At 35.6% G+C, this 17,403-nt stretch overlaps 1 protein-coding gene across 1 annotated transcript in view; it reads left to right on the top strand.

Moving 5' to 3' along the window:
- The window catches only part of LOC110029909, a 36,850-nt gene that overhangs the window by 6,305 nt on the left and 13,142 nt on the right, over positions 1-17,403 (top strand). The window contains exons 2-4 of the mRNA XM_020732397.1: positions 8,043-8,119; positions 8,226-8,401; positions 16,808-16,916. Of these exons, the coding sequence (XP_020588056.1) occupies positions 8,043-8,119; positions 8,226-8,401; positions 16,808-16,916 (362 nt within the window). The remainder of the gene's footprint in view (positions 1-8,042; positions 8,120-8,225; positions 8,402-16,807; positions 16,917-17,403) is intronic.

Genomic DNA, 17,403 nt, shown 5'->3' with positions numbered 1-17,403 from the left:
TAGCTTCACATGCATAGGAGTATGCGCTGATGTAGTGGCTCCCGTTGAGATGCTAGCTCCCTGTATTAGACCGACTAAGACCTTTAGAATATCAGGATCCATCTTTCCCAAAAGTTCCAATCCCTTACCTTCTACACTATCTCCATCTCTTGATATTCTCAATCTTTAAGATCAAGTCTAGATCCCACAGAACACACAATACTTCCTTCCTGCAAGTTCGTGTGACCCACTTTGCCTTAGTCCACACGAAGCCGACATGCCAAACTGTAGTTGCTTTGATCCTTCGCCTTTCTGCCATCGAGTGCAAATCCACAAACAAAGGCCCTGCTCCGCTGACTTTCTCACTTACAAGTCGTAATTCTAAGTTGTTTCACACGGTGAAGGCAATGATGAGGCTGATGTGTACTAAAGAACACCAGATGAAGCCCTGCTCCGCTCCTTGCTCTCTCAGCAAGTCGTAGAGGCCCTTCTTGACCGAGCTTTGCGAGACGCTCTCCTGCTGTGACTGTCACGATCCCAAATGTGCCTTCCCAATGCTTGTTTGCCACGATTCGCGACGATTCATGAAGGAAAGGAACATCGATCCCTCGTCTCTGCATCAATCCCGTCTGTCGCGATTCGCAGAAAAAAAGGAAGATCAATCATTGTTTTCTGCACTGACGACAACATTGATCGAGATCAATGAGGAAGCCGACTAGCTGCTAGGGTTATGACTTTGATACCAAATTGAAATGATTTTGCTAAAAAACTTAATCTATTCATGAAAGAATTGGGCTTATATAGCTTTACAACTTTCTTTACAAAAATAACTTCTTGACTTACTCTATTTTTCTATTTACAAATATAACCATAAACTATATACAATTCTTGACATCTGCTCCTCCACCAAATTCAGCTAACCACTGCTAGAGGAGCTTGGCTAACGGAGGCAATCCGCCTCTTCCCTCCTTGTGTCTGACGAGTGTTTGACGAGATTTGCTAACAATATTAATAAAGCGCTAGATGACAGAGAGTAATGTTTAAAGTGTTTTTTATATAGATCCTAAAATTTTGATTGCTTTGTATGTAAATCCCCCTAAAAGAAGTTATTTTATGTGGGTGCGTGCCCCAAACTTTGGTGGACACCTAAAAATAATTGGTAACATTTTACCTAGGATTTCTATGTTGTTGCGCACTAGAGTATTATTATTATTATTAGAAGAGAGATTTATTATCTTGTTGTTCAACGAAGATCTCACATAAAAATAAAAAAAATTGTAGACAACATGTATGAGATGTAAAATTTTTCATGTGGAAATTTGATAATGGGAAATGTCATAAGTCCAACCTGGTTGAAACAATTTCATTAGTTTAATCTAAGAATTACAATTGTTCAACCATCCTTATAATTGGAGATGGTGTGATTAGAGAGTAAAGTCACATACTATGGGGAACATATCTTATGTTGGTGGATGGAATTTGAGGATTTTAAGTTTGACAATAAGTGATAGGTGCAGGTTGATGGACTTTGGATGTTGGGAGATGAAAAGCGTTACAAGTATGGCGATGAATGGTGTGTTCCGAACTTCGGTTGCAATTGAGATTACTTGACGATAAATGTTAGATGGCAAATATTAGATGCTGGGTTATAGAAGGTGGTTGTTTGTAGTTACCTGTCAAATAATTCACGATAATACATTTCAAAAGCTGGTCAACATATTGTCTTATATTCTCCCACACAAGAGAGGCATTCCAATATTTTGCATTTACTTCTCACAACCATTACAATCATTCACCTCTCCTTCATTTGTTATTATAGTTTTCACTTTATATCTTATATTTTTCCTTATAATTTCATAGATTTGTTGAAGCTATAGCAAAGGTTCTCATCTTGTTCGACCTCAAGATAAATGCCTCGCCTATTACCTTTAATCCTTGTAACAATTTGGACATCAAGATTTCTCTCTAGAAGTATCATTATTTGATCCATTGCCCTATTCTTAATATTTGGCTAAGTATGCTAAGTAAATAAGTAGCTAATAAAGCTTGTATTTATAGTCTGTTAACCGTAATTTTTGAATAAATTAGATGACTTAGGTTATTATAGTTTAATTTCCCATTAGAGTTTTAACATTGATTTAAAACCTTATTTGGTAGGTCTTTAAATTTAGTACCAGGCACATGATGTTTCTATTATCTCAAAATAGTGTAGTTTAAGTTTTACATTTCAAAGTATACGATTTCTTTTTGTTAGAGAATAAACACATGTTTTTGTTATGGGCATTTTTTTGATGTTTGTAATAGTTGAACATTTAACTTAGTTTATGTTATTCCATATATATTTAAAGAAATGCGGAGAAAAACATATTATCTTAATTCCTTCATCATTAAATTACAACTCTCTCCTTATATAATAAAGAACTACTAGGGCAAACTTAATTACAATAATTACAACCTATTAAGGATAAAATAACTCAACAAGAAAAGAAATATAACAAAATAAGACGAGAATAACATAAAATAAAATTAAAATAGAAAACTCAGAATTCTACAATATTCAATCTGTTTTTATGTTTAATTTTGTTTTACACACTCCTAGAAGTTTTATTTTTTGTATTGACATATTGTACAATATATGGATAGCTTTATCATGTTAAATACTGGATAAACTCCTTAGTTTAGACATGAGGTATGTGATGACATAAACTTATTTTACACATGCCTCGTCTTTGTTGATATTAATAATTCTTATTCAGTTAGTTCATAGTATGTTCATATAAAATAAGGTTTGGTCATATTGCTTATAGAGTAATTGCTATTGCATTTTTAAAGACGCATAAAATGTTTATGCCTAATGTGGTTGGTGTAAATATTAGTAATACCTTCTTGTTGATATGATTGGCTAGTCAAATCAATGAGTCGATAGAGTCATGCCTCTTTCGGGGATCATTAAACTCCATTAGGCTGGTGAAAACTTTTTTTTAGGGTATATTGGTAGACTGACTAACTTTGACAAATTGTTTAGTAATTCTATAGTGCCATTCTTGTTCGCTATAAATGCGTGCACTCTTAAATGCCCATTTGATGGATCTATTCAAAGTTACATTGCACTGTTGGTTGCAAAAAGATTTAGCCAAATATATGGAATTGACCACTTGGAAGCTTTTGCCCCATTTGCCAAACTAAATACATCTAGGTACTTCTTTCCATAGCTATTAACCTTGGTTGGCTTTTTTTCCAAAAAGACATCAATATTACTTTTCTTAATAGATAATTGCGTAAATAAGTTTACATTGGAACTTTCACTAGGATTCAAGGGGACTTAAAATTTCGGAGAAGGAAGCAAATTTTAAAAAGTAGGTTTATGGCCTCAAATAGTTTCCAAAACCATGGTTTGAAAAATTCATCAATATTGTAAGGATTCAAATATTTGTTCTACAAACTTAATGATTATAATTAAAAAATTCATCAAACCACACACTTTATTCTACAAACTTAATGATTAACTGGTCAACTGTATTAATTATTCATGTTGATGATATCATCTTAACTGCTGGCTATGTTTCAAAGATAAGCTCCTCAAAGGATGGCTTGTTAAGGAATTTGAAAGCAAGGATCTTGGTTGTCTCAGTTTCTTTTTTCATTTCCTTAAAGAAACGTGCTTACGGGGATGCAAACCAATTATAACTCCAAGAGATCCAAGTATAGAATTGAGTGATTGAAATACTACTACTACTGTTGATACAAGTATCAGCACCGTCTATTTACTTCCACTGGATCAGAAATTGCTTTATTGTTATTCTAGTAAGTCATTTCATGCTTCATTCATGTGAAGAACAACTTGATGTCATCATACAAATCCCAAAACACTTAAATGGGAAGCCTAAAAAGGGGAATGTTCTTTAGAAAGTGGAAATCTCAACAACTAGGAGCTTTTACTGTTCTCAATTGGGGTTTTTCTACGGTTAATAGAAGATCTACATTTGCCTATTATTCTCATGTGTATGCTAGCGTGGAATATTGAGATTTAATTTGGTGGCTAAAAGTAGTGAAGTAGCTAAACTGATATCTCTGGCTCATGGTAGTAGTGAATTGATTTGACTTTAGTAACTAGTTGAAGAACTTACATCATCTCGTCTAGGAAGATATATTACCATAATAAGGCTGCCATCAATGTCTTAAAATCTAATTCTATGTGATTGTACCAAACATAAGAAGGTGGATTGATATTTTATTAAGGAAAAAAATGAGAAGAAACCCTGTGCATTCCATATATAGCTTCTTTTTTTGAAAAAATTGTCAATTTCTTGAACTAAACTTATATTTGAAAGAATGATTGACAAGCTGGGCTTATTTGATATTTACATTCAAATTTGATGAAAGAATGATTGACAAGCTAGGCTTATTTGATACTTACATTCGAACTTGAGGGAATGTTGTAAACCTTGTTGGCGGGCCTATATGATAGCAATTTTCTGGGATCCGAAGTTAGGCTATTTTGGCCGCCCCCTATTTATTTGGTTTCCTTTTGTTGGCAAAAGGAGGGACCTAGCTGGCCTCTGCTACATTGCTTTCTGCATATGGGTATGTTTGTTGCTGTCTTATTGTATGCCAGCCACCGTTGAAAAGGGATAATCGTGCAATAAAATCTTAATGTATTCGTGCAGATTTTCTGGTGGTTTATTGGCTGCGTTCCCTTTTTTCCTAGCTGTTTTGATAGTCTGTAATTGATTCCTGTTGTAATTAATTTGGAAGAGTCCAGATTATTTCTCTTCTAGAATTAATAGTCTTTAGTGTATATTTCCTTGTACAAACCAATTGTAATCAGGGTCTTTATAAGCCAGGGCTTTTGTCTGTGTAGATATTGAACTTGAAACAAAAGCTTCCACCTCTTGTCTTTCCATTCTTCTTCTCTATCTCACGGCATACTAATAAATACATGGAATCTTGAGAAATTTATTGTAAGTTAATCGTGCGGTTTACTTCAATCAAAATAAATAATATTTAAGATGTTAATGTTTCAGTGGTATATTACCTGAGTAATGCTCTAGATGGCATTTTGCATATATATTTTTATTGCTTCAGTTTCTAAAATTGGCTATCCATTACTGTTACTTGTGAGCAAAAAGAGCCAAAGCTAGCTCTCATTTTGACTGCTAATAACTGTTCAATGCATGCCTGCCATATTGTCTGTATCCACTACTTGCATTATTTCATATGGTTTTTTCTTTTTCAGAAGTATCCTAAAAATTTGTTTCATCTGATAAAAATGGGAACACTATTATACATTGTTTGAAATTGGCTTCTGTAATTGATGCCTTATAAAATGTAAGGGATATATATATATATATATATATATATATATAATGAAAAAGCCCAAGGGAAATTATATTAAAGAGGAAAAAATACAGATAGATTGTATGAGTGGTCCTAAAAGAAGACACCAACCCACACGATACAACACATACAAAAACCCAAAAAAGAAAATATACATATAAGATCCAAAAAAATAAAAAACCATCAACGCACGCAAAAATCTAGGGACGACTCAGTATAGTCCTGCCTCTGCCTCGAGTTCTTGGAAGGGAGCCGGCTAGCAAATTGGTGAGGTGCGTACCATTACCCGAAGTAACCAAAGTATCATCTATCAGATTCCTGAACTCAAGTATGTCTCCATTCTTCTTCTTTCTAAATGTGTAAATCTGTCATTCCTCATCCGAAGATTGACTCATCTAATCGGTGGATTGGTTCAAAGGTGGTCAAATAAGTGTAAGCTGTTGCACATCATGGACCCCATGTGCCTTAGTAACATTAACATCTTTCTCGACCTGATGAGGCTGTAGAGAAGCAGTAGTAGTAGCAATATTTCCACCCGTAACATCAGTGATAGGTTCTAGGGCAGGTGAAGTCTGAAATGTGTCCCTTGTCCCCACGAAAGGAGGTTCCAAAGATGAGAAAACTACAACATTGTGTGAAGGCTGAATGATTGACATATGGATAGTGACATCTCCAGGGGTATTCTTTTGATGATCAATACTGTCGATAACTTGGAGTATATCATGAGGAGAGAGAATCACTGCCTCTGGCAGAATACTTTGCTTCTTTGGTCTGAGGTGGGGGTGTAGATGATGACATTGAGAATTAGAGTGATTAAACATACGACAGTTCGAACAACACAAAGGAAAAGACTCAATCACAACTTTTTGCCAATAACCATGGTGCTGTGTGCCTAACCAAATTTCCTAAGAAGCGGTAAAATTGAGTCCCTTTCAATGAGTACTCTGGCTTCAGATTGACGAGAAATATTAAAAGTAGGAATGTCCGTTTTGAGTGGCTTACTATAAGCTGAGGCAATAGAGCACAAAATATTTTGAGTAAAATAATGAAATTTTAGGCCGGGGAGACGAATCCAGACCGAAATGATTGGTGGTTCCGTCTATGGGTCAAAATTCACCGACTATTTCAAAATCTTCATTGCTCTATTATCAATTCAGATTACTCTTCTAACAAATAATCATGTGTAATAGTCTTCATTATTAAGTTGAATAAGAATGTGTCTTCCATTTAGAAGTCTAATTTTTCACTCCCCAACAAGATGCATAAGCTCAAATTCGTTACAATAATCTCCATTTTGGGATGACCATAAATAAATTTCCCGACCAAATTCAAACGACAGGAGGAAACAAGTTGATTACATTAAGCTTTTGTAACAAAAATGACAGACTTCTCATTCTTCATACCAGGTTTTTTGATGTCTTCCACCAACTCAAACGAGGGAGAGAAAGAGAACGGTTTAGTATCTGAGTCGTGGACTCCCGCAAGGGCAGTATCATACGATCTGTCCGAAGCTATCACCACAAGAGGGAGGCACAACGAAAGAACAATGAATTTGCAGTGGACGGAAGAGCAAAATCCGGAAGGGGCGAAGCAGAAAAACGAGCCCTGCCAAGTCTAGCAAAGGGCAAAGCAGAAACGACGAGCCGAAGACGGTTCAGAGAAGTTGCTGAAGTCGAAGCCGCCGAACAGGCGCAGCTCGACTAGCTCTACAGAGACAGACGAAACATCCGCGAAAGGGTTGAAATCGCAGAAGACACGAGCCCTGACGAAGCTCTACAATGACGACGGAACAGAGGACGAAAATACTGTGGCAGAGGTTAGGGTTTGCCGTGAAGCGAAACCCTAGCAGAGCCTCCCATCTCTCCCATTTGATTATATTCTTTGAAGTCGTAAGTTCCCTCAGGTCACGGGTTCAAATCCTCTTATGGTCAGTTTGCCGGTAGTGATGGCTAGGGGGGTAAACGAGCTCGTGTTCGGTTCGTTTATATTTCGAGCTCAAAAAGTATGTTCGTGTTCGACTCGTTTGCTTAATGAGTCGAAGACGAGCTGTTCACGAACAAAGAGTCCTTTTAACAACCCTAATCATTTAGCCATAAGACATAAGACAATAAGGGTTTGAGCAAGTTTTAAAAATTATTATTTATATTAATTTATATACATCATTTGAATCTAATTTAATGATTTTTATTATATTTTCTTTATCAATATTTTAATTGATTATAAATCTTTGTAGCCTTGTAGTCAATTAGATTTTTTTTAAATACTACTTAATATACATATAAACTTGATGAGTAGTATTTCGAGCCAAAACGAGCCGAACACGAACGAACTCATCTTAGTTCGTGTTCGGCTCATTAACTTATCGAACAAAATTACCGAGCCGAACACGAGCTTCTTAACGAGCCGAACACGAGCTGTTCGCGAACAACGAACCGTTTTGACAGCCCTAGTGATGGCGGTCCTCAAATAGTTAGACACATGAGGATGGCCGGGGGCTCGTATAATAGCCTCCGACCATTTTTTTTTTATAAATATATATATATATATCTTAGGGAAGTAGTTTTGAAATACAAAGCAGCATTTTGTTGTAGCAGTTTAATGTTAACTAATTCTAATTCTGAACAATGTTTTCCATCATTCTGGTCAAAGAACTAAGATCTGATAAGCTGACTTACAACATTTGAATGATGCAAGTTATGTACTGCTCATGGTTTGTTATTCTCTAGATATGTTGGCAAATGATGAAACAGATTTTGAGGATGAGTTTCAAGTTGATGATGAAGATGATGATGAAGATCCCCAAGTAGTTCTGAACTCTCTTGAGTATACTTGCTCTTTCTTCTGTTTTTATGAAATGCATACACTTTCTACAAAAACTGAACCATTTCTATTTTTGTAATCTTCTATAGGTCGGTGATGGAGGTGGGGGAGGAGGGATCTCACTTGCTGGAACATGGTGGGATAAGAAAGCATTGGCAATGGCAGCAGAAGTCTCGCTTTCATTTAATGGAGACTTGAAGATATATGCATTCAAAACCTCAGCAAATTCTAGCATTCGCTTGCGGATTGAGAAGATGACCAATAAGTAAGGATAATTGAGCATCATCATTTTCATAATCAGCCCCATCTCAATTATTTGGGATTGGCTTTATCAACCCTTATTTTTCATTTATTTTACTGAGTGCTGTCCCATATATTTAACATATTTATTGCTCTTATTTTTGAAAAAAATTTCTCCATCTTACCTATTCTTTTCCTTTTTTTTTTCCTTCAAATTCGTTAACATTAATGTTATCTATCTATTTAATGGTGTGTTTTCTAGCTTTAACTTATTCAAACTACTTAATTTTATTTTCAATTATCTTATTTTCAATAGATCCAATGTGTTTTCTAGTAGACTCATTCCTTAAATATGTTTCAGTGTATAATTTGAGCAAATATGTTCAGTGAAGGATACTAAATGCATGTTTATAATGTAGAGCATGTGTCATAGTACTCCTTATCAATCTGATACCTTTCTAGGGCTCCAAGAAGGTGTTTAAGGAAAGGTTTAGCGGGGAGAAATGATATAGCACTCAATTAGGGTTAAAAAAAAAATGATATAACACTCAATTAGGGCAGAACTCAGAGATGCAATATCTAAAAATACACAAACCAAATCATTAGTCCCTTCAATCACCCTTTACATATGAAGTCTTCAAAGGGAAATATTGAGCCAGGTGCAAACAACTTTGGTGCAGGCTAGAACACAGAATTCAAGACCTCTCCCCTATTTGGACATAGCAAGTTTCATCTCTTGTTTACTATTGTTGTTAAAAAAAAAAGATATCAGCAGGGCTAATGCTAGTTTGTCCCAACCCTCCCTACCACAATAAAATAAAGAACTTATTGTCCGAAATTGTTCAATGTTTGGAAAACTTGCTTGAAAAGAAGAAAAATGTTTTGTTGCCTAAATTCGGTGATAATTTCACATTAAATAAAAAAATAAAAAAAAAGAAAATTTTGGGAAAAGAGAAACCAACTGACTCGGACATTCAAAGCTCAACAGAAAAACAATCGAGAAAGGAGTAATTCAAGATAAAAATTCCAGTATTGTGATAGAAACTATGATTTCATGGGAAAATAAAATTAATGCTCTAATAACTAAGCCCTACACTTTAAAGAATTCGGACTGGGTCCTGAGTAAAATTTAAAATAAAATATTGAGATTAAAATATGAATAATTGACTTAGGATATCACGAGCCTTTTAATCTTCTGCTAAATGATGGGGTCCTGACTTTGAAGAAACTATAATATCTCAGAATTCATTTTAAGAAATATTTGAGAATTATTAGTTGAGAGAGTTTAGACATTCAAAATCTTTAAAAGAAATATGCTTCACTAGATATATTCATTCTCAGCAAAAAAAGGGAGCAATAGAAAAAATGATGAAAAATAAAATTATGTGAACAGTTCCCTGAGAAAAAAATTGAGGTGAGCATAGAATAAAAAATTATTGTTTGAATTCAGACATTCAAAATCCTTAAATTATATTTTATCAGATATAATAATTCTCAGCAAAGAAGGGGGAGAAGATAAAGATAAAAAAAAATTGTGTGAAAATTTTGATAAAAAAAATTGAAACGAAAGAAGAGTCTCCCTGGGAAGAAGCTTGAGGTGGGCGCATAATAAAAAATGGGTGTTAGAGTCCTTCCCTAATTAATAAAACTTAAAAAACTCCTTTGAGAAAAAAAATCTTCTGATATTATATTCATGTAAAAGTTAAGTGATATTGCGTCTTTTGGTTGACTATTAATTGACTCAGAAATATCTTTGAGAAATAAAAATATTTTAGTCACATAATCAAAAGTTTTGAAATCTGCTTAGGCTCAGAAAGAAAGAATTGAAGTAAATTGTTATGTTATTACCAATTAATGAAAATTTTACCATGAAGTCATATCTTTCAATGCTAAGAAGATTCGACTCCAATCTCAATTTGAATAACGTCAAAATGATTTATCAAGACAATGTAAACAACTTTTACAAAATCGGTATAAAGAAACGATGAATGCTACGAGCGGAGCTACAAAGTTGTAGCCTTTCGAACTATAATGTCCTTAGAGATAGTACATCTTTATTTGTACTTGAAAGAATATAGTTCTAATAGTACCTTAAAGAACGTGTTATTTTCACATCTACCCCCAGTCAATGGACGGTACTTTGAGGAGTACTATGCTTCGCAGCGTTTCAAAGAAGTCTCGTCCTTCGAAACACTGGTGCAACACTGGTCCAAAATTGGTTCCACATCCTAACAAAAAAAAAAAAAGAAAACTCAAAATTAAATCAAAACAATTAAAAATCAAAATTTCAAATTTCAATTTCGACCTGGTCAGGTTGAGTATCCTCGACCCATCACTAGTTTCACTTCTCTCGGCCCGACATTTCCTTCAACAGGAATTTTGGGTCCTCTTTCTCCCGCGCAAAAGGTTAGTTGGCTCTATCTATATAGAACCGTGCTCTTCTTTACCTTATGTTCGGTGTGAATAAGTATTGGCTAATTCTGTTGATATGGAACTACACTTCCTTTCACACGGATATTTTTTTCGATCAACTCTCGAGTTGGATATGAGTCCCTTGGTATCCCTTATCAATCTGTTTCTTCCTATGAACATTTTCCACAACTGTCCTAAATTCCACAAGTTCCATAAGAAATTCACAAATTTCCCACAAATTCGCAAATTCAATTTTTTGCGGAGTGGAGTATGACCCCCTTCAATGGATGTTAAGGCCTCCGACTCCTTGCCTCTTAGGTTGGATGTAAAGCCCCCTAAATGGATGTTAAGGTTTTTCTTCCTAATGTGGTTTTTCATAAATTCAAATCTTTGCGGAGTGGAGTAAGACCCCCTTCAATGGATGTTAAGGCTTCCGACTCCTTGCCTTTTAGGTTGGATGTAAAGGCCTCCGACTCCTTGTCTCTTAGGTTGGATGTAAAGCCCCCTAAATGGATGTAAGGTTTTCCTTCCTAATGTGGTCTTCCATAAATTCAAATCTTTGCAGAGTGGAGTAAAACCCCATTCAATGGATGTTAAGACTTTCGACTCCTTGCCACTTAGGTTAGATGTAAAGTGCTCTAAATGAATATTAAAGTTTTCCTTCCTAATGTGGTCTTCCACCAATTCAAATTGCTGCTGAGTGGAGTAAGTCTCCCTTCAATGGATGTTAAGGCTTCCGAATCCTTGCCTCTTAGGTTGGATGTAAAGCCCCCTAAATGGATTTTAAGGTTTTCCTTCTTAATGTTGTTTTCCATAAATTCAAATCTTTGCGGAGTGGAGTAAGACCTCCCTTCAATGGATGTTAAAACTTTCGACTCCTTCTTGCCTCTTAGGTTGGATGTAAAGCTCCCTAAATGAATGTTGAGGTTTTTCTTCTTAATGCGGTCTTCCATAAATTCAATTTTTTGCGGAGTGGTGTAAGACCCCCTTCAATGGATGATAAAATGCTTTCGACTCATTGTCTCTTAGGTTGGATGTAAAGTCTCCTAAATGAATGTTAAGGTTTTACTTCCTAATGTGGTTTTCCTTCAAATTCAAATTTTCGAGGATCGGTGTGAGACCCCTATATGGATATTAAGTCTTTCAATTTTTTCAAATTCAAATTTCGAGGATCTGTGTGAGCCCCCTATATAGATTTTAAGGCTTTTGATTCCTTCAAATTCAAATTTCCGAGGAGCGGTGTGAGACCCTCTATATGGATGTTAAGGCTTCTGATTTCTTCAAATTCAAATTTCCTAGGAGCGGCGTGAGGCCCCTATATGGATGTTAATGCTTCTGATTCTTTCAAATTCAAATTTTCAAGGATCAATGTGAGGTCCCCTATATGGATGTTAAAGCTTCCTATCCCTTCAAATTCAAATTTCCGAGGATCGACTTAAGACACTCTAAATTGATGTTAAGGCTTCCAATTCCATCAAATTCAAGTTTTTGGGTCGGAGCGAAGATTCCAATTCCTTCCATAATTTTTCACAATTTATCCACAAATTTTCGCATACATGACATCTTGGGTTGATGCAAGGATTTCGATTCCTACCTACATGGCGTTCTAGAGCCGACGCAAGGATTCCGACTCTCACAAAATTTCATACATTTCTACATACCACAGTACAAAATTTCCCACAAATTTAAAAAAAAATCAAATTCTAAGGATCAGTGTGAGACCCCCTATATGGATGTTAAGGCTTTCTTTTTCTTCAAATTCAAATTCCAGGGTCGGTGCAGAGATTCCGATTCCTGTAAATTCCACACATATTCTACATCTCTCCACAAACTCTATTAAATCACACAAAGTTCATAAACTCCCATAAATTTCCAACAACCCACACAAATTCTACAAATCTTCAACAAACTCAAAACGAAAATCAAATTCCAAGGATATTAGTAAGACCTCATTTGATAGATGTTATGACTTCTGATTCCTTCAAATTCAAATTCCAGGGTCGGTGAAGGGATTCCGACTCCTTCAAATTCCACAAACACAAAGTCAAAGCAAAAAAAAAAAATTTCCACAACACAAGATCAAGAACAAAAACAAATCAAACCGACATTCAAATTTGAAAGCTCAAACTCACAGTTACAATTTGAAAATACACTTGCTAATCCTTAGCAGAAACTTTCAAAGTATTTTATTTAAATCCTTAAGTTAGGATTTTCCAAGTGGGAAGCCAAACTCAAATTCAATGTCCGATCTGGTTCGATCTTTAGCCTGTTCTAAACCCTAAACCCTAAGAATTTCTAAGTAAGTTTGCTTGGATAGTTCTTTTGGTTTAGTTGGTCACTTCGATCAACACTAATACACGCGGTGTTTTTGTTCAGCACATCACACCTATTGTGGGTCCATTTGTTGACCTCATTTTTGGTGAGATATTGGTTTCTTTCTCTTAGAGCCTAGGATCTAGTCTTATGACTTTCATATTAACTATCCTAGAGGACTAGTATTTGAACCACCTTACATAAAACTTCAAACTACTTCTTGACACATTTTTGTAAAAACTTCGCGTGAGTGGTCCCAAGCACTCAACTCTTAGTTGTAAGGGCTAAGGACCAATATGTGGAGGGCCCCAAAATGAGTTCCCACATGATTTAAAGGCCTTAGGGAAGCCCTTTATGGTTTGGCCATGCGCGCATCCACGTATTTCACACTACACATTTACTTACACTTGCACCACATACACTTACAATACACATAAAAGCCACAATTCACATCACCAGCACTTGCACACGCTTCATCGTTGACCAAAACTAAAAATAATTTTTACATCGACCAATTACGAATCAATATTCAAAGAAAACAAATTTGACGCATGTTTTGGCCCGTTTGTCGAAAAAGTTGTCCAGACGACCCCAGATGATGAAACGGACTTCGCGAACTCGTTTGGAACGTCGATTTTAGCTAGGAAAGACACCCATATTGCTATGGTTCCCCGCATGACCAAACGACATGAAAATCGACACATGTAAATAATTAATAAAAAAAGAGGATGTTTGAAATTCAAAATTCAAAACGACCTATTCATAACTCCCGTATCAATTGCAGTTAATTGGATTTATGAAGAGCCATTATTTTGATTGAAATCAACATTATTATTTTCTAAATTGAGGTACGTCATGGAAATAATTTGATTTCCTCACGTCCTCAAGCCTATTTATTTGGCTCTCTACCCACCGAAAAAAAAAGGAAGCTCGACCTCCCTATTTCTTGCGACCAAACCTCCGCCTCCTCCATCTTCTCCTCTTCTCTCTACCGTCCCCTTTTCTTTTCTTCAAGGCCTACCTAGCCGAACCCTTCTCTCCCTCTCCGACTATATACATATATCCCCTCTCGCTAAAGCAGAAAAAGAACTTTTCCCTTTCCTTGGTGGCTTCCTTGCCATTGGTGCTCCCTCGCCGCCGACCTGCCCTCCAGCTCCCGCCGTCAAGGTATATTTCTCTCCCTCTATAGCCGAAGCTCTCTCCTCTCATACACTCGGGCTTCTTCCTCCTCTCATCCGATTAATCTTCGACATAAGCATTTCTTCTCCTTCATTTAATTAAATAGTAAGAACGATAATGATCAGGTAATCCAAGGCTTTTCAGCGCATGTGATTGTTTTCTATATTTCAAATCTCTATCAGTAGATTGCATGTTTTGGTTGGGGATTCAATACCCTATTTTCTTATTTCAAAACTTGCAAAACCACTAGGGTAGAGAACAGTAGAACACCTGGTTTAGGAGATACAATGCGGTAGGCCACTGATCAAACAAGTTTATATGCTCACACGTGAAACCTTAAACCCGAAGCCGCTATAATACGGAGCTTGGAGCCAGCTTTGTGGGCAACACAACGAGGAGCTCGGAGCAAGCTTGGTGAGCAACACGACGAGGATGCAAGCAAGCGCATAACAACTTCAAGAGACTCAAGCACATGGAACAAAGCTACTTCAATTAAACCATTCTCTAGATTTAATCAACATGATCGATAGGACTTCGAGGTAGTTCGTCTAACACGACGTAAATCCTCACACCATCTTTAGGCTTCTGCATCACCGTGTTGTGCAGCATAAGGCCCAACTCTATTTCGGCTCTGAGGTTGTCATTCGGTACGACGTAAACACTCATATTTTTCTAGGCTGTCTACATGATTGAGTATCATGTAAGTGTAAGCCCTAAATAATAAAATTGACATGAGTGAATACTAAAATAACATCATTCTCAAAATACTAAACCCAACAACATGATAGGTTTGGAAATTACCGAGGTTCTCCTTAGGATCTGTGACATCCCCTATTTTTTTTTCTCTGGACTTCTAAATCAACTGTTCCTACTTGAACCACTATCATTTGACTTTTCATGTCCTGCCGTGAAAACCTGAACGTTGAATTCTTGAAGACTAGTACCTTTGATCATTATCAAAAATTTCTTAAATGACTTTGTTCATTTGAGATGTAATTAACTATAGAGACTTACTTTTATAGGAAATTTAAGAACCCATGTAAAATAGACCTTATAAAATATTTATATTAGATAGGGAAACTTGTCAGTCATACATAAAATGTTTCCAGACCTAACAAATGTCATAAATCATGTAGTTTATATAGCCGTGCTCACCGTCAAGTACTATGCCAATCTCTCGATGCAATGTATTACTTGTGGTGTTGTGTTCAGTCGTTTAAACTACTAGACTTATGAGATCAGTTCGGTCTCATATTTTCCAAAATTAGAACACTAATTTCAAAAATCAAAATTATATAAATATTAAATTTAAATCATTTATTTTTTCAAAAGAAAAAAAGATGACCAACAGGGCAGAGAGGGGCTTCCACCACCTATTCCTAAGCAATATACAAATGCACCACTTGCGAAAGGAAAAATGATACAACACTCTGGTAATATATAAATCCGAGATATAATCTATATTAACATACAAATCAAATTAAAAGTTCTCGCAATCAGTTTTTATATGTGATATTTATATTAATAATTAAATTAAACCCTAATTAGAAGAAAATGAAAGGAAATAATTCAGAAAAGATAAAAAAATATGGTTGATTAATAATAGGGCGAAAAAATCCCGAGGAAAGTTTCATGGGATGGGATTCCTGTGCAACCCGTCTTGTGATCGCTATAATCGAAGAAACAGTGATTTGCTAGCGCGTCACTCATTCTGCTGTTCCATGGGTCCCTGGCTCTCGCGTCACAATCATTCCATCTGTTTGTAACACCAACTGTTAAATTTTTATGGATATCAACTGTAAATAATAATGTTACATGCAAAATTGTGGCATGGATAATTATGGAGATCAATTATCAGACATTCCATCTGTTTGTTACACCAACTGTTAAATTATTATGGAGATCAAGTATAAATAATATTGCTACATTCAAAATTGTGGCTTGGATAATTATGCAAATTTTAATCATGTAAATGTAGTTATCATTTCCATATATGCTTTGGCACTGGTAGAATATTCAACTTCGAGGAATTGAATTCATGCACTTTTGCCAGCATGTTCTTTGATCAAGGGAATTATTAGTATATCAAATTCGTTATTTGAGAAAATCATTACAACTTAACCCAAATATAATACATCATCAAGCCATAGATGTATAAACAGTAAAATAATCGAGTCAGGCTAGTGAGACTAGCGATGAGAATCTATGAAAATTATATTCAACGATTTTTCAGTTAGGAACAAAACAGAATGTGCTCTCTCCATACTTTGATCCCGATTCTTTAATGCCTTGAACTTTTATCAGTTGTGCTTAGTTTTATTAATGAAATTTTTCTACTTATACCCGACTTAAAATTGTCAAAAGTCATATGCTTATGTATTTAATTGAGGACAGTCAGTTAATCTGTGAAAATCTTAGTTCCCTTTATTATTTAGCAAGAGTAACATGCAGTATCTGTTATTCTTAACATATTTTTGGAATATTTCTATGCAATAATTTTCACTGTTAAGTTCAAAAAAAATTGTAGATATGGTTCTCCAACCATGGATGACATTGAGGCTTTTGCTTCTGCCTATCGGCTGTGCTTGGATGAAGCCGAAGGTACTGGAATGATCCCGAAGGATATATCTTTGGAGGTACTTTCTATTATTCATTGCCAAGCTATTTTTGCTATATCTTGCTCCATCTTGTGAAGATTTTAGAGGTTTGATGCACAATGCATTTTCAAACAATCACTGCAAAATTTATGGGAACCTTGAGCTGCTGTAGCTTTGTAATTTAGATTGCCTGGTTTATTGAACTTACATTGACCAATTCTGAAATTTACAAGGGCTTATTTGGCAACTTTATGATTGTTCAACTTTTACGTTGTTTGGCGCAGAAGTTCAATCACTTGAATTATTTCATTTATTTGTGAATAAGCCTAAAGTTATGGAGGATGAAGCAAAGGGGATCAAAGCTTGCTTCAATAAATCAGCGGTCGAGTCGATTTTCAACCCCAAAACTTAAACCTATGAGCGAGGATTAGTTATTTAGTATTTATATGCCAACCTAAATTTTTGGCCTCTCAAATGTAGTATTAAACTCAATACCCCAAGAACCTAAACAATTCCTCTCGCAGTT

This window comes from Phalaenopsis equestris, unplaced genomic scaffold, assembly GCF_001263595.1.
Source record: "Phalaenopsis equestris unplaced genomic scaffold, ASM126359v1 Scaffold000609, whole genome shotgun sequence".
In the NCBI taxonomy this organism is placed as follows: domain Eukaryota; kingdom Viridiplantae; phylum Streptophyta; class Magnoliopsida; order Asparagales; family Orchidaceae; genus Phalaenopsis; species Phalaenopsis equestris.
The sequence above is the reverse complement of the archived record's forward strand: the minus strand, read 5'-3'. Positions and strand labels throughout refer to the sequence as shown.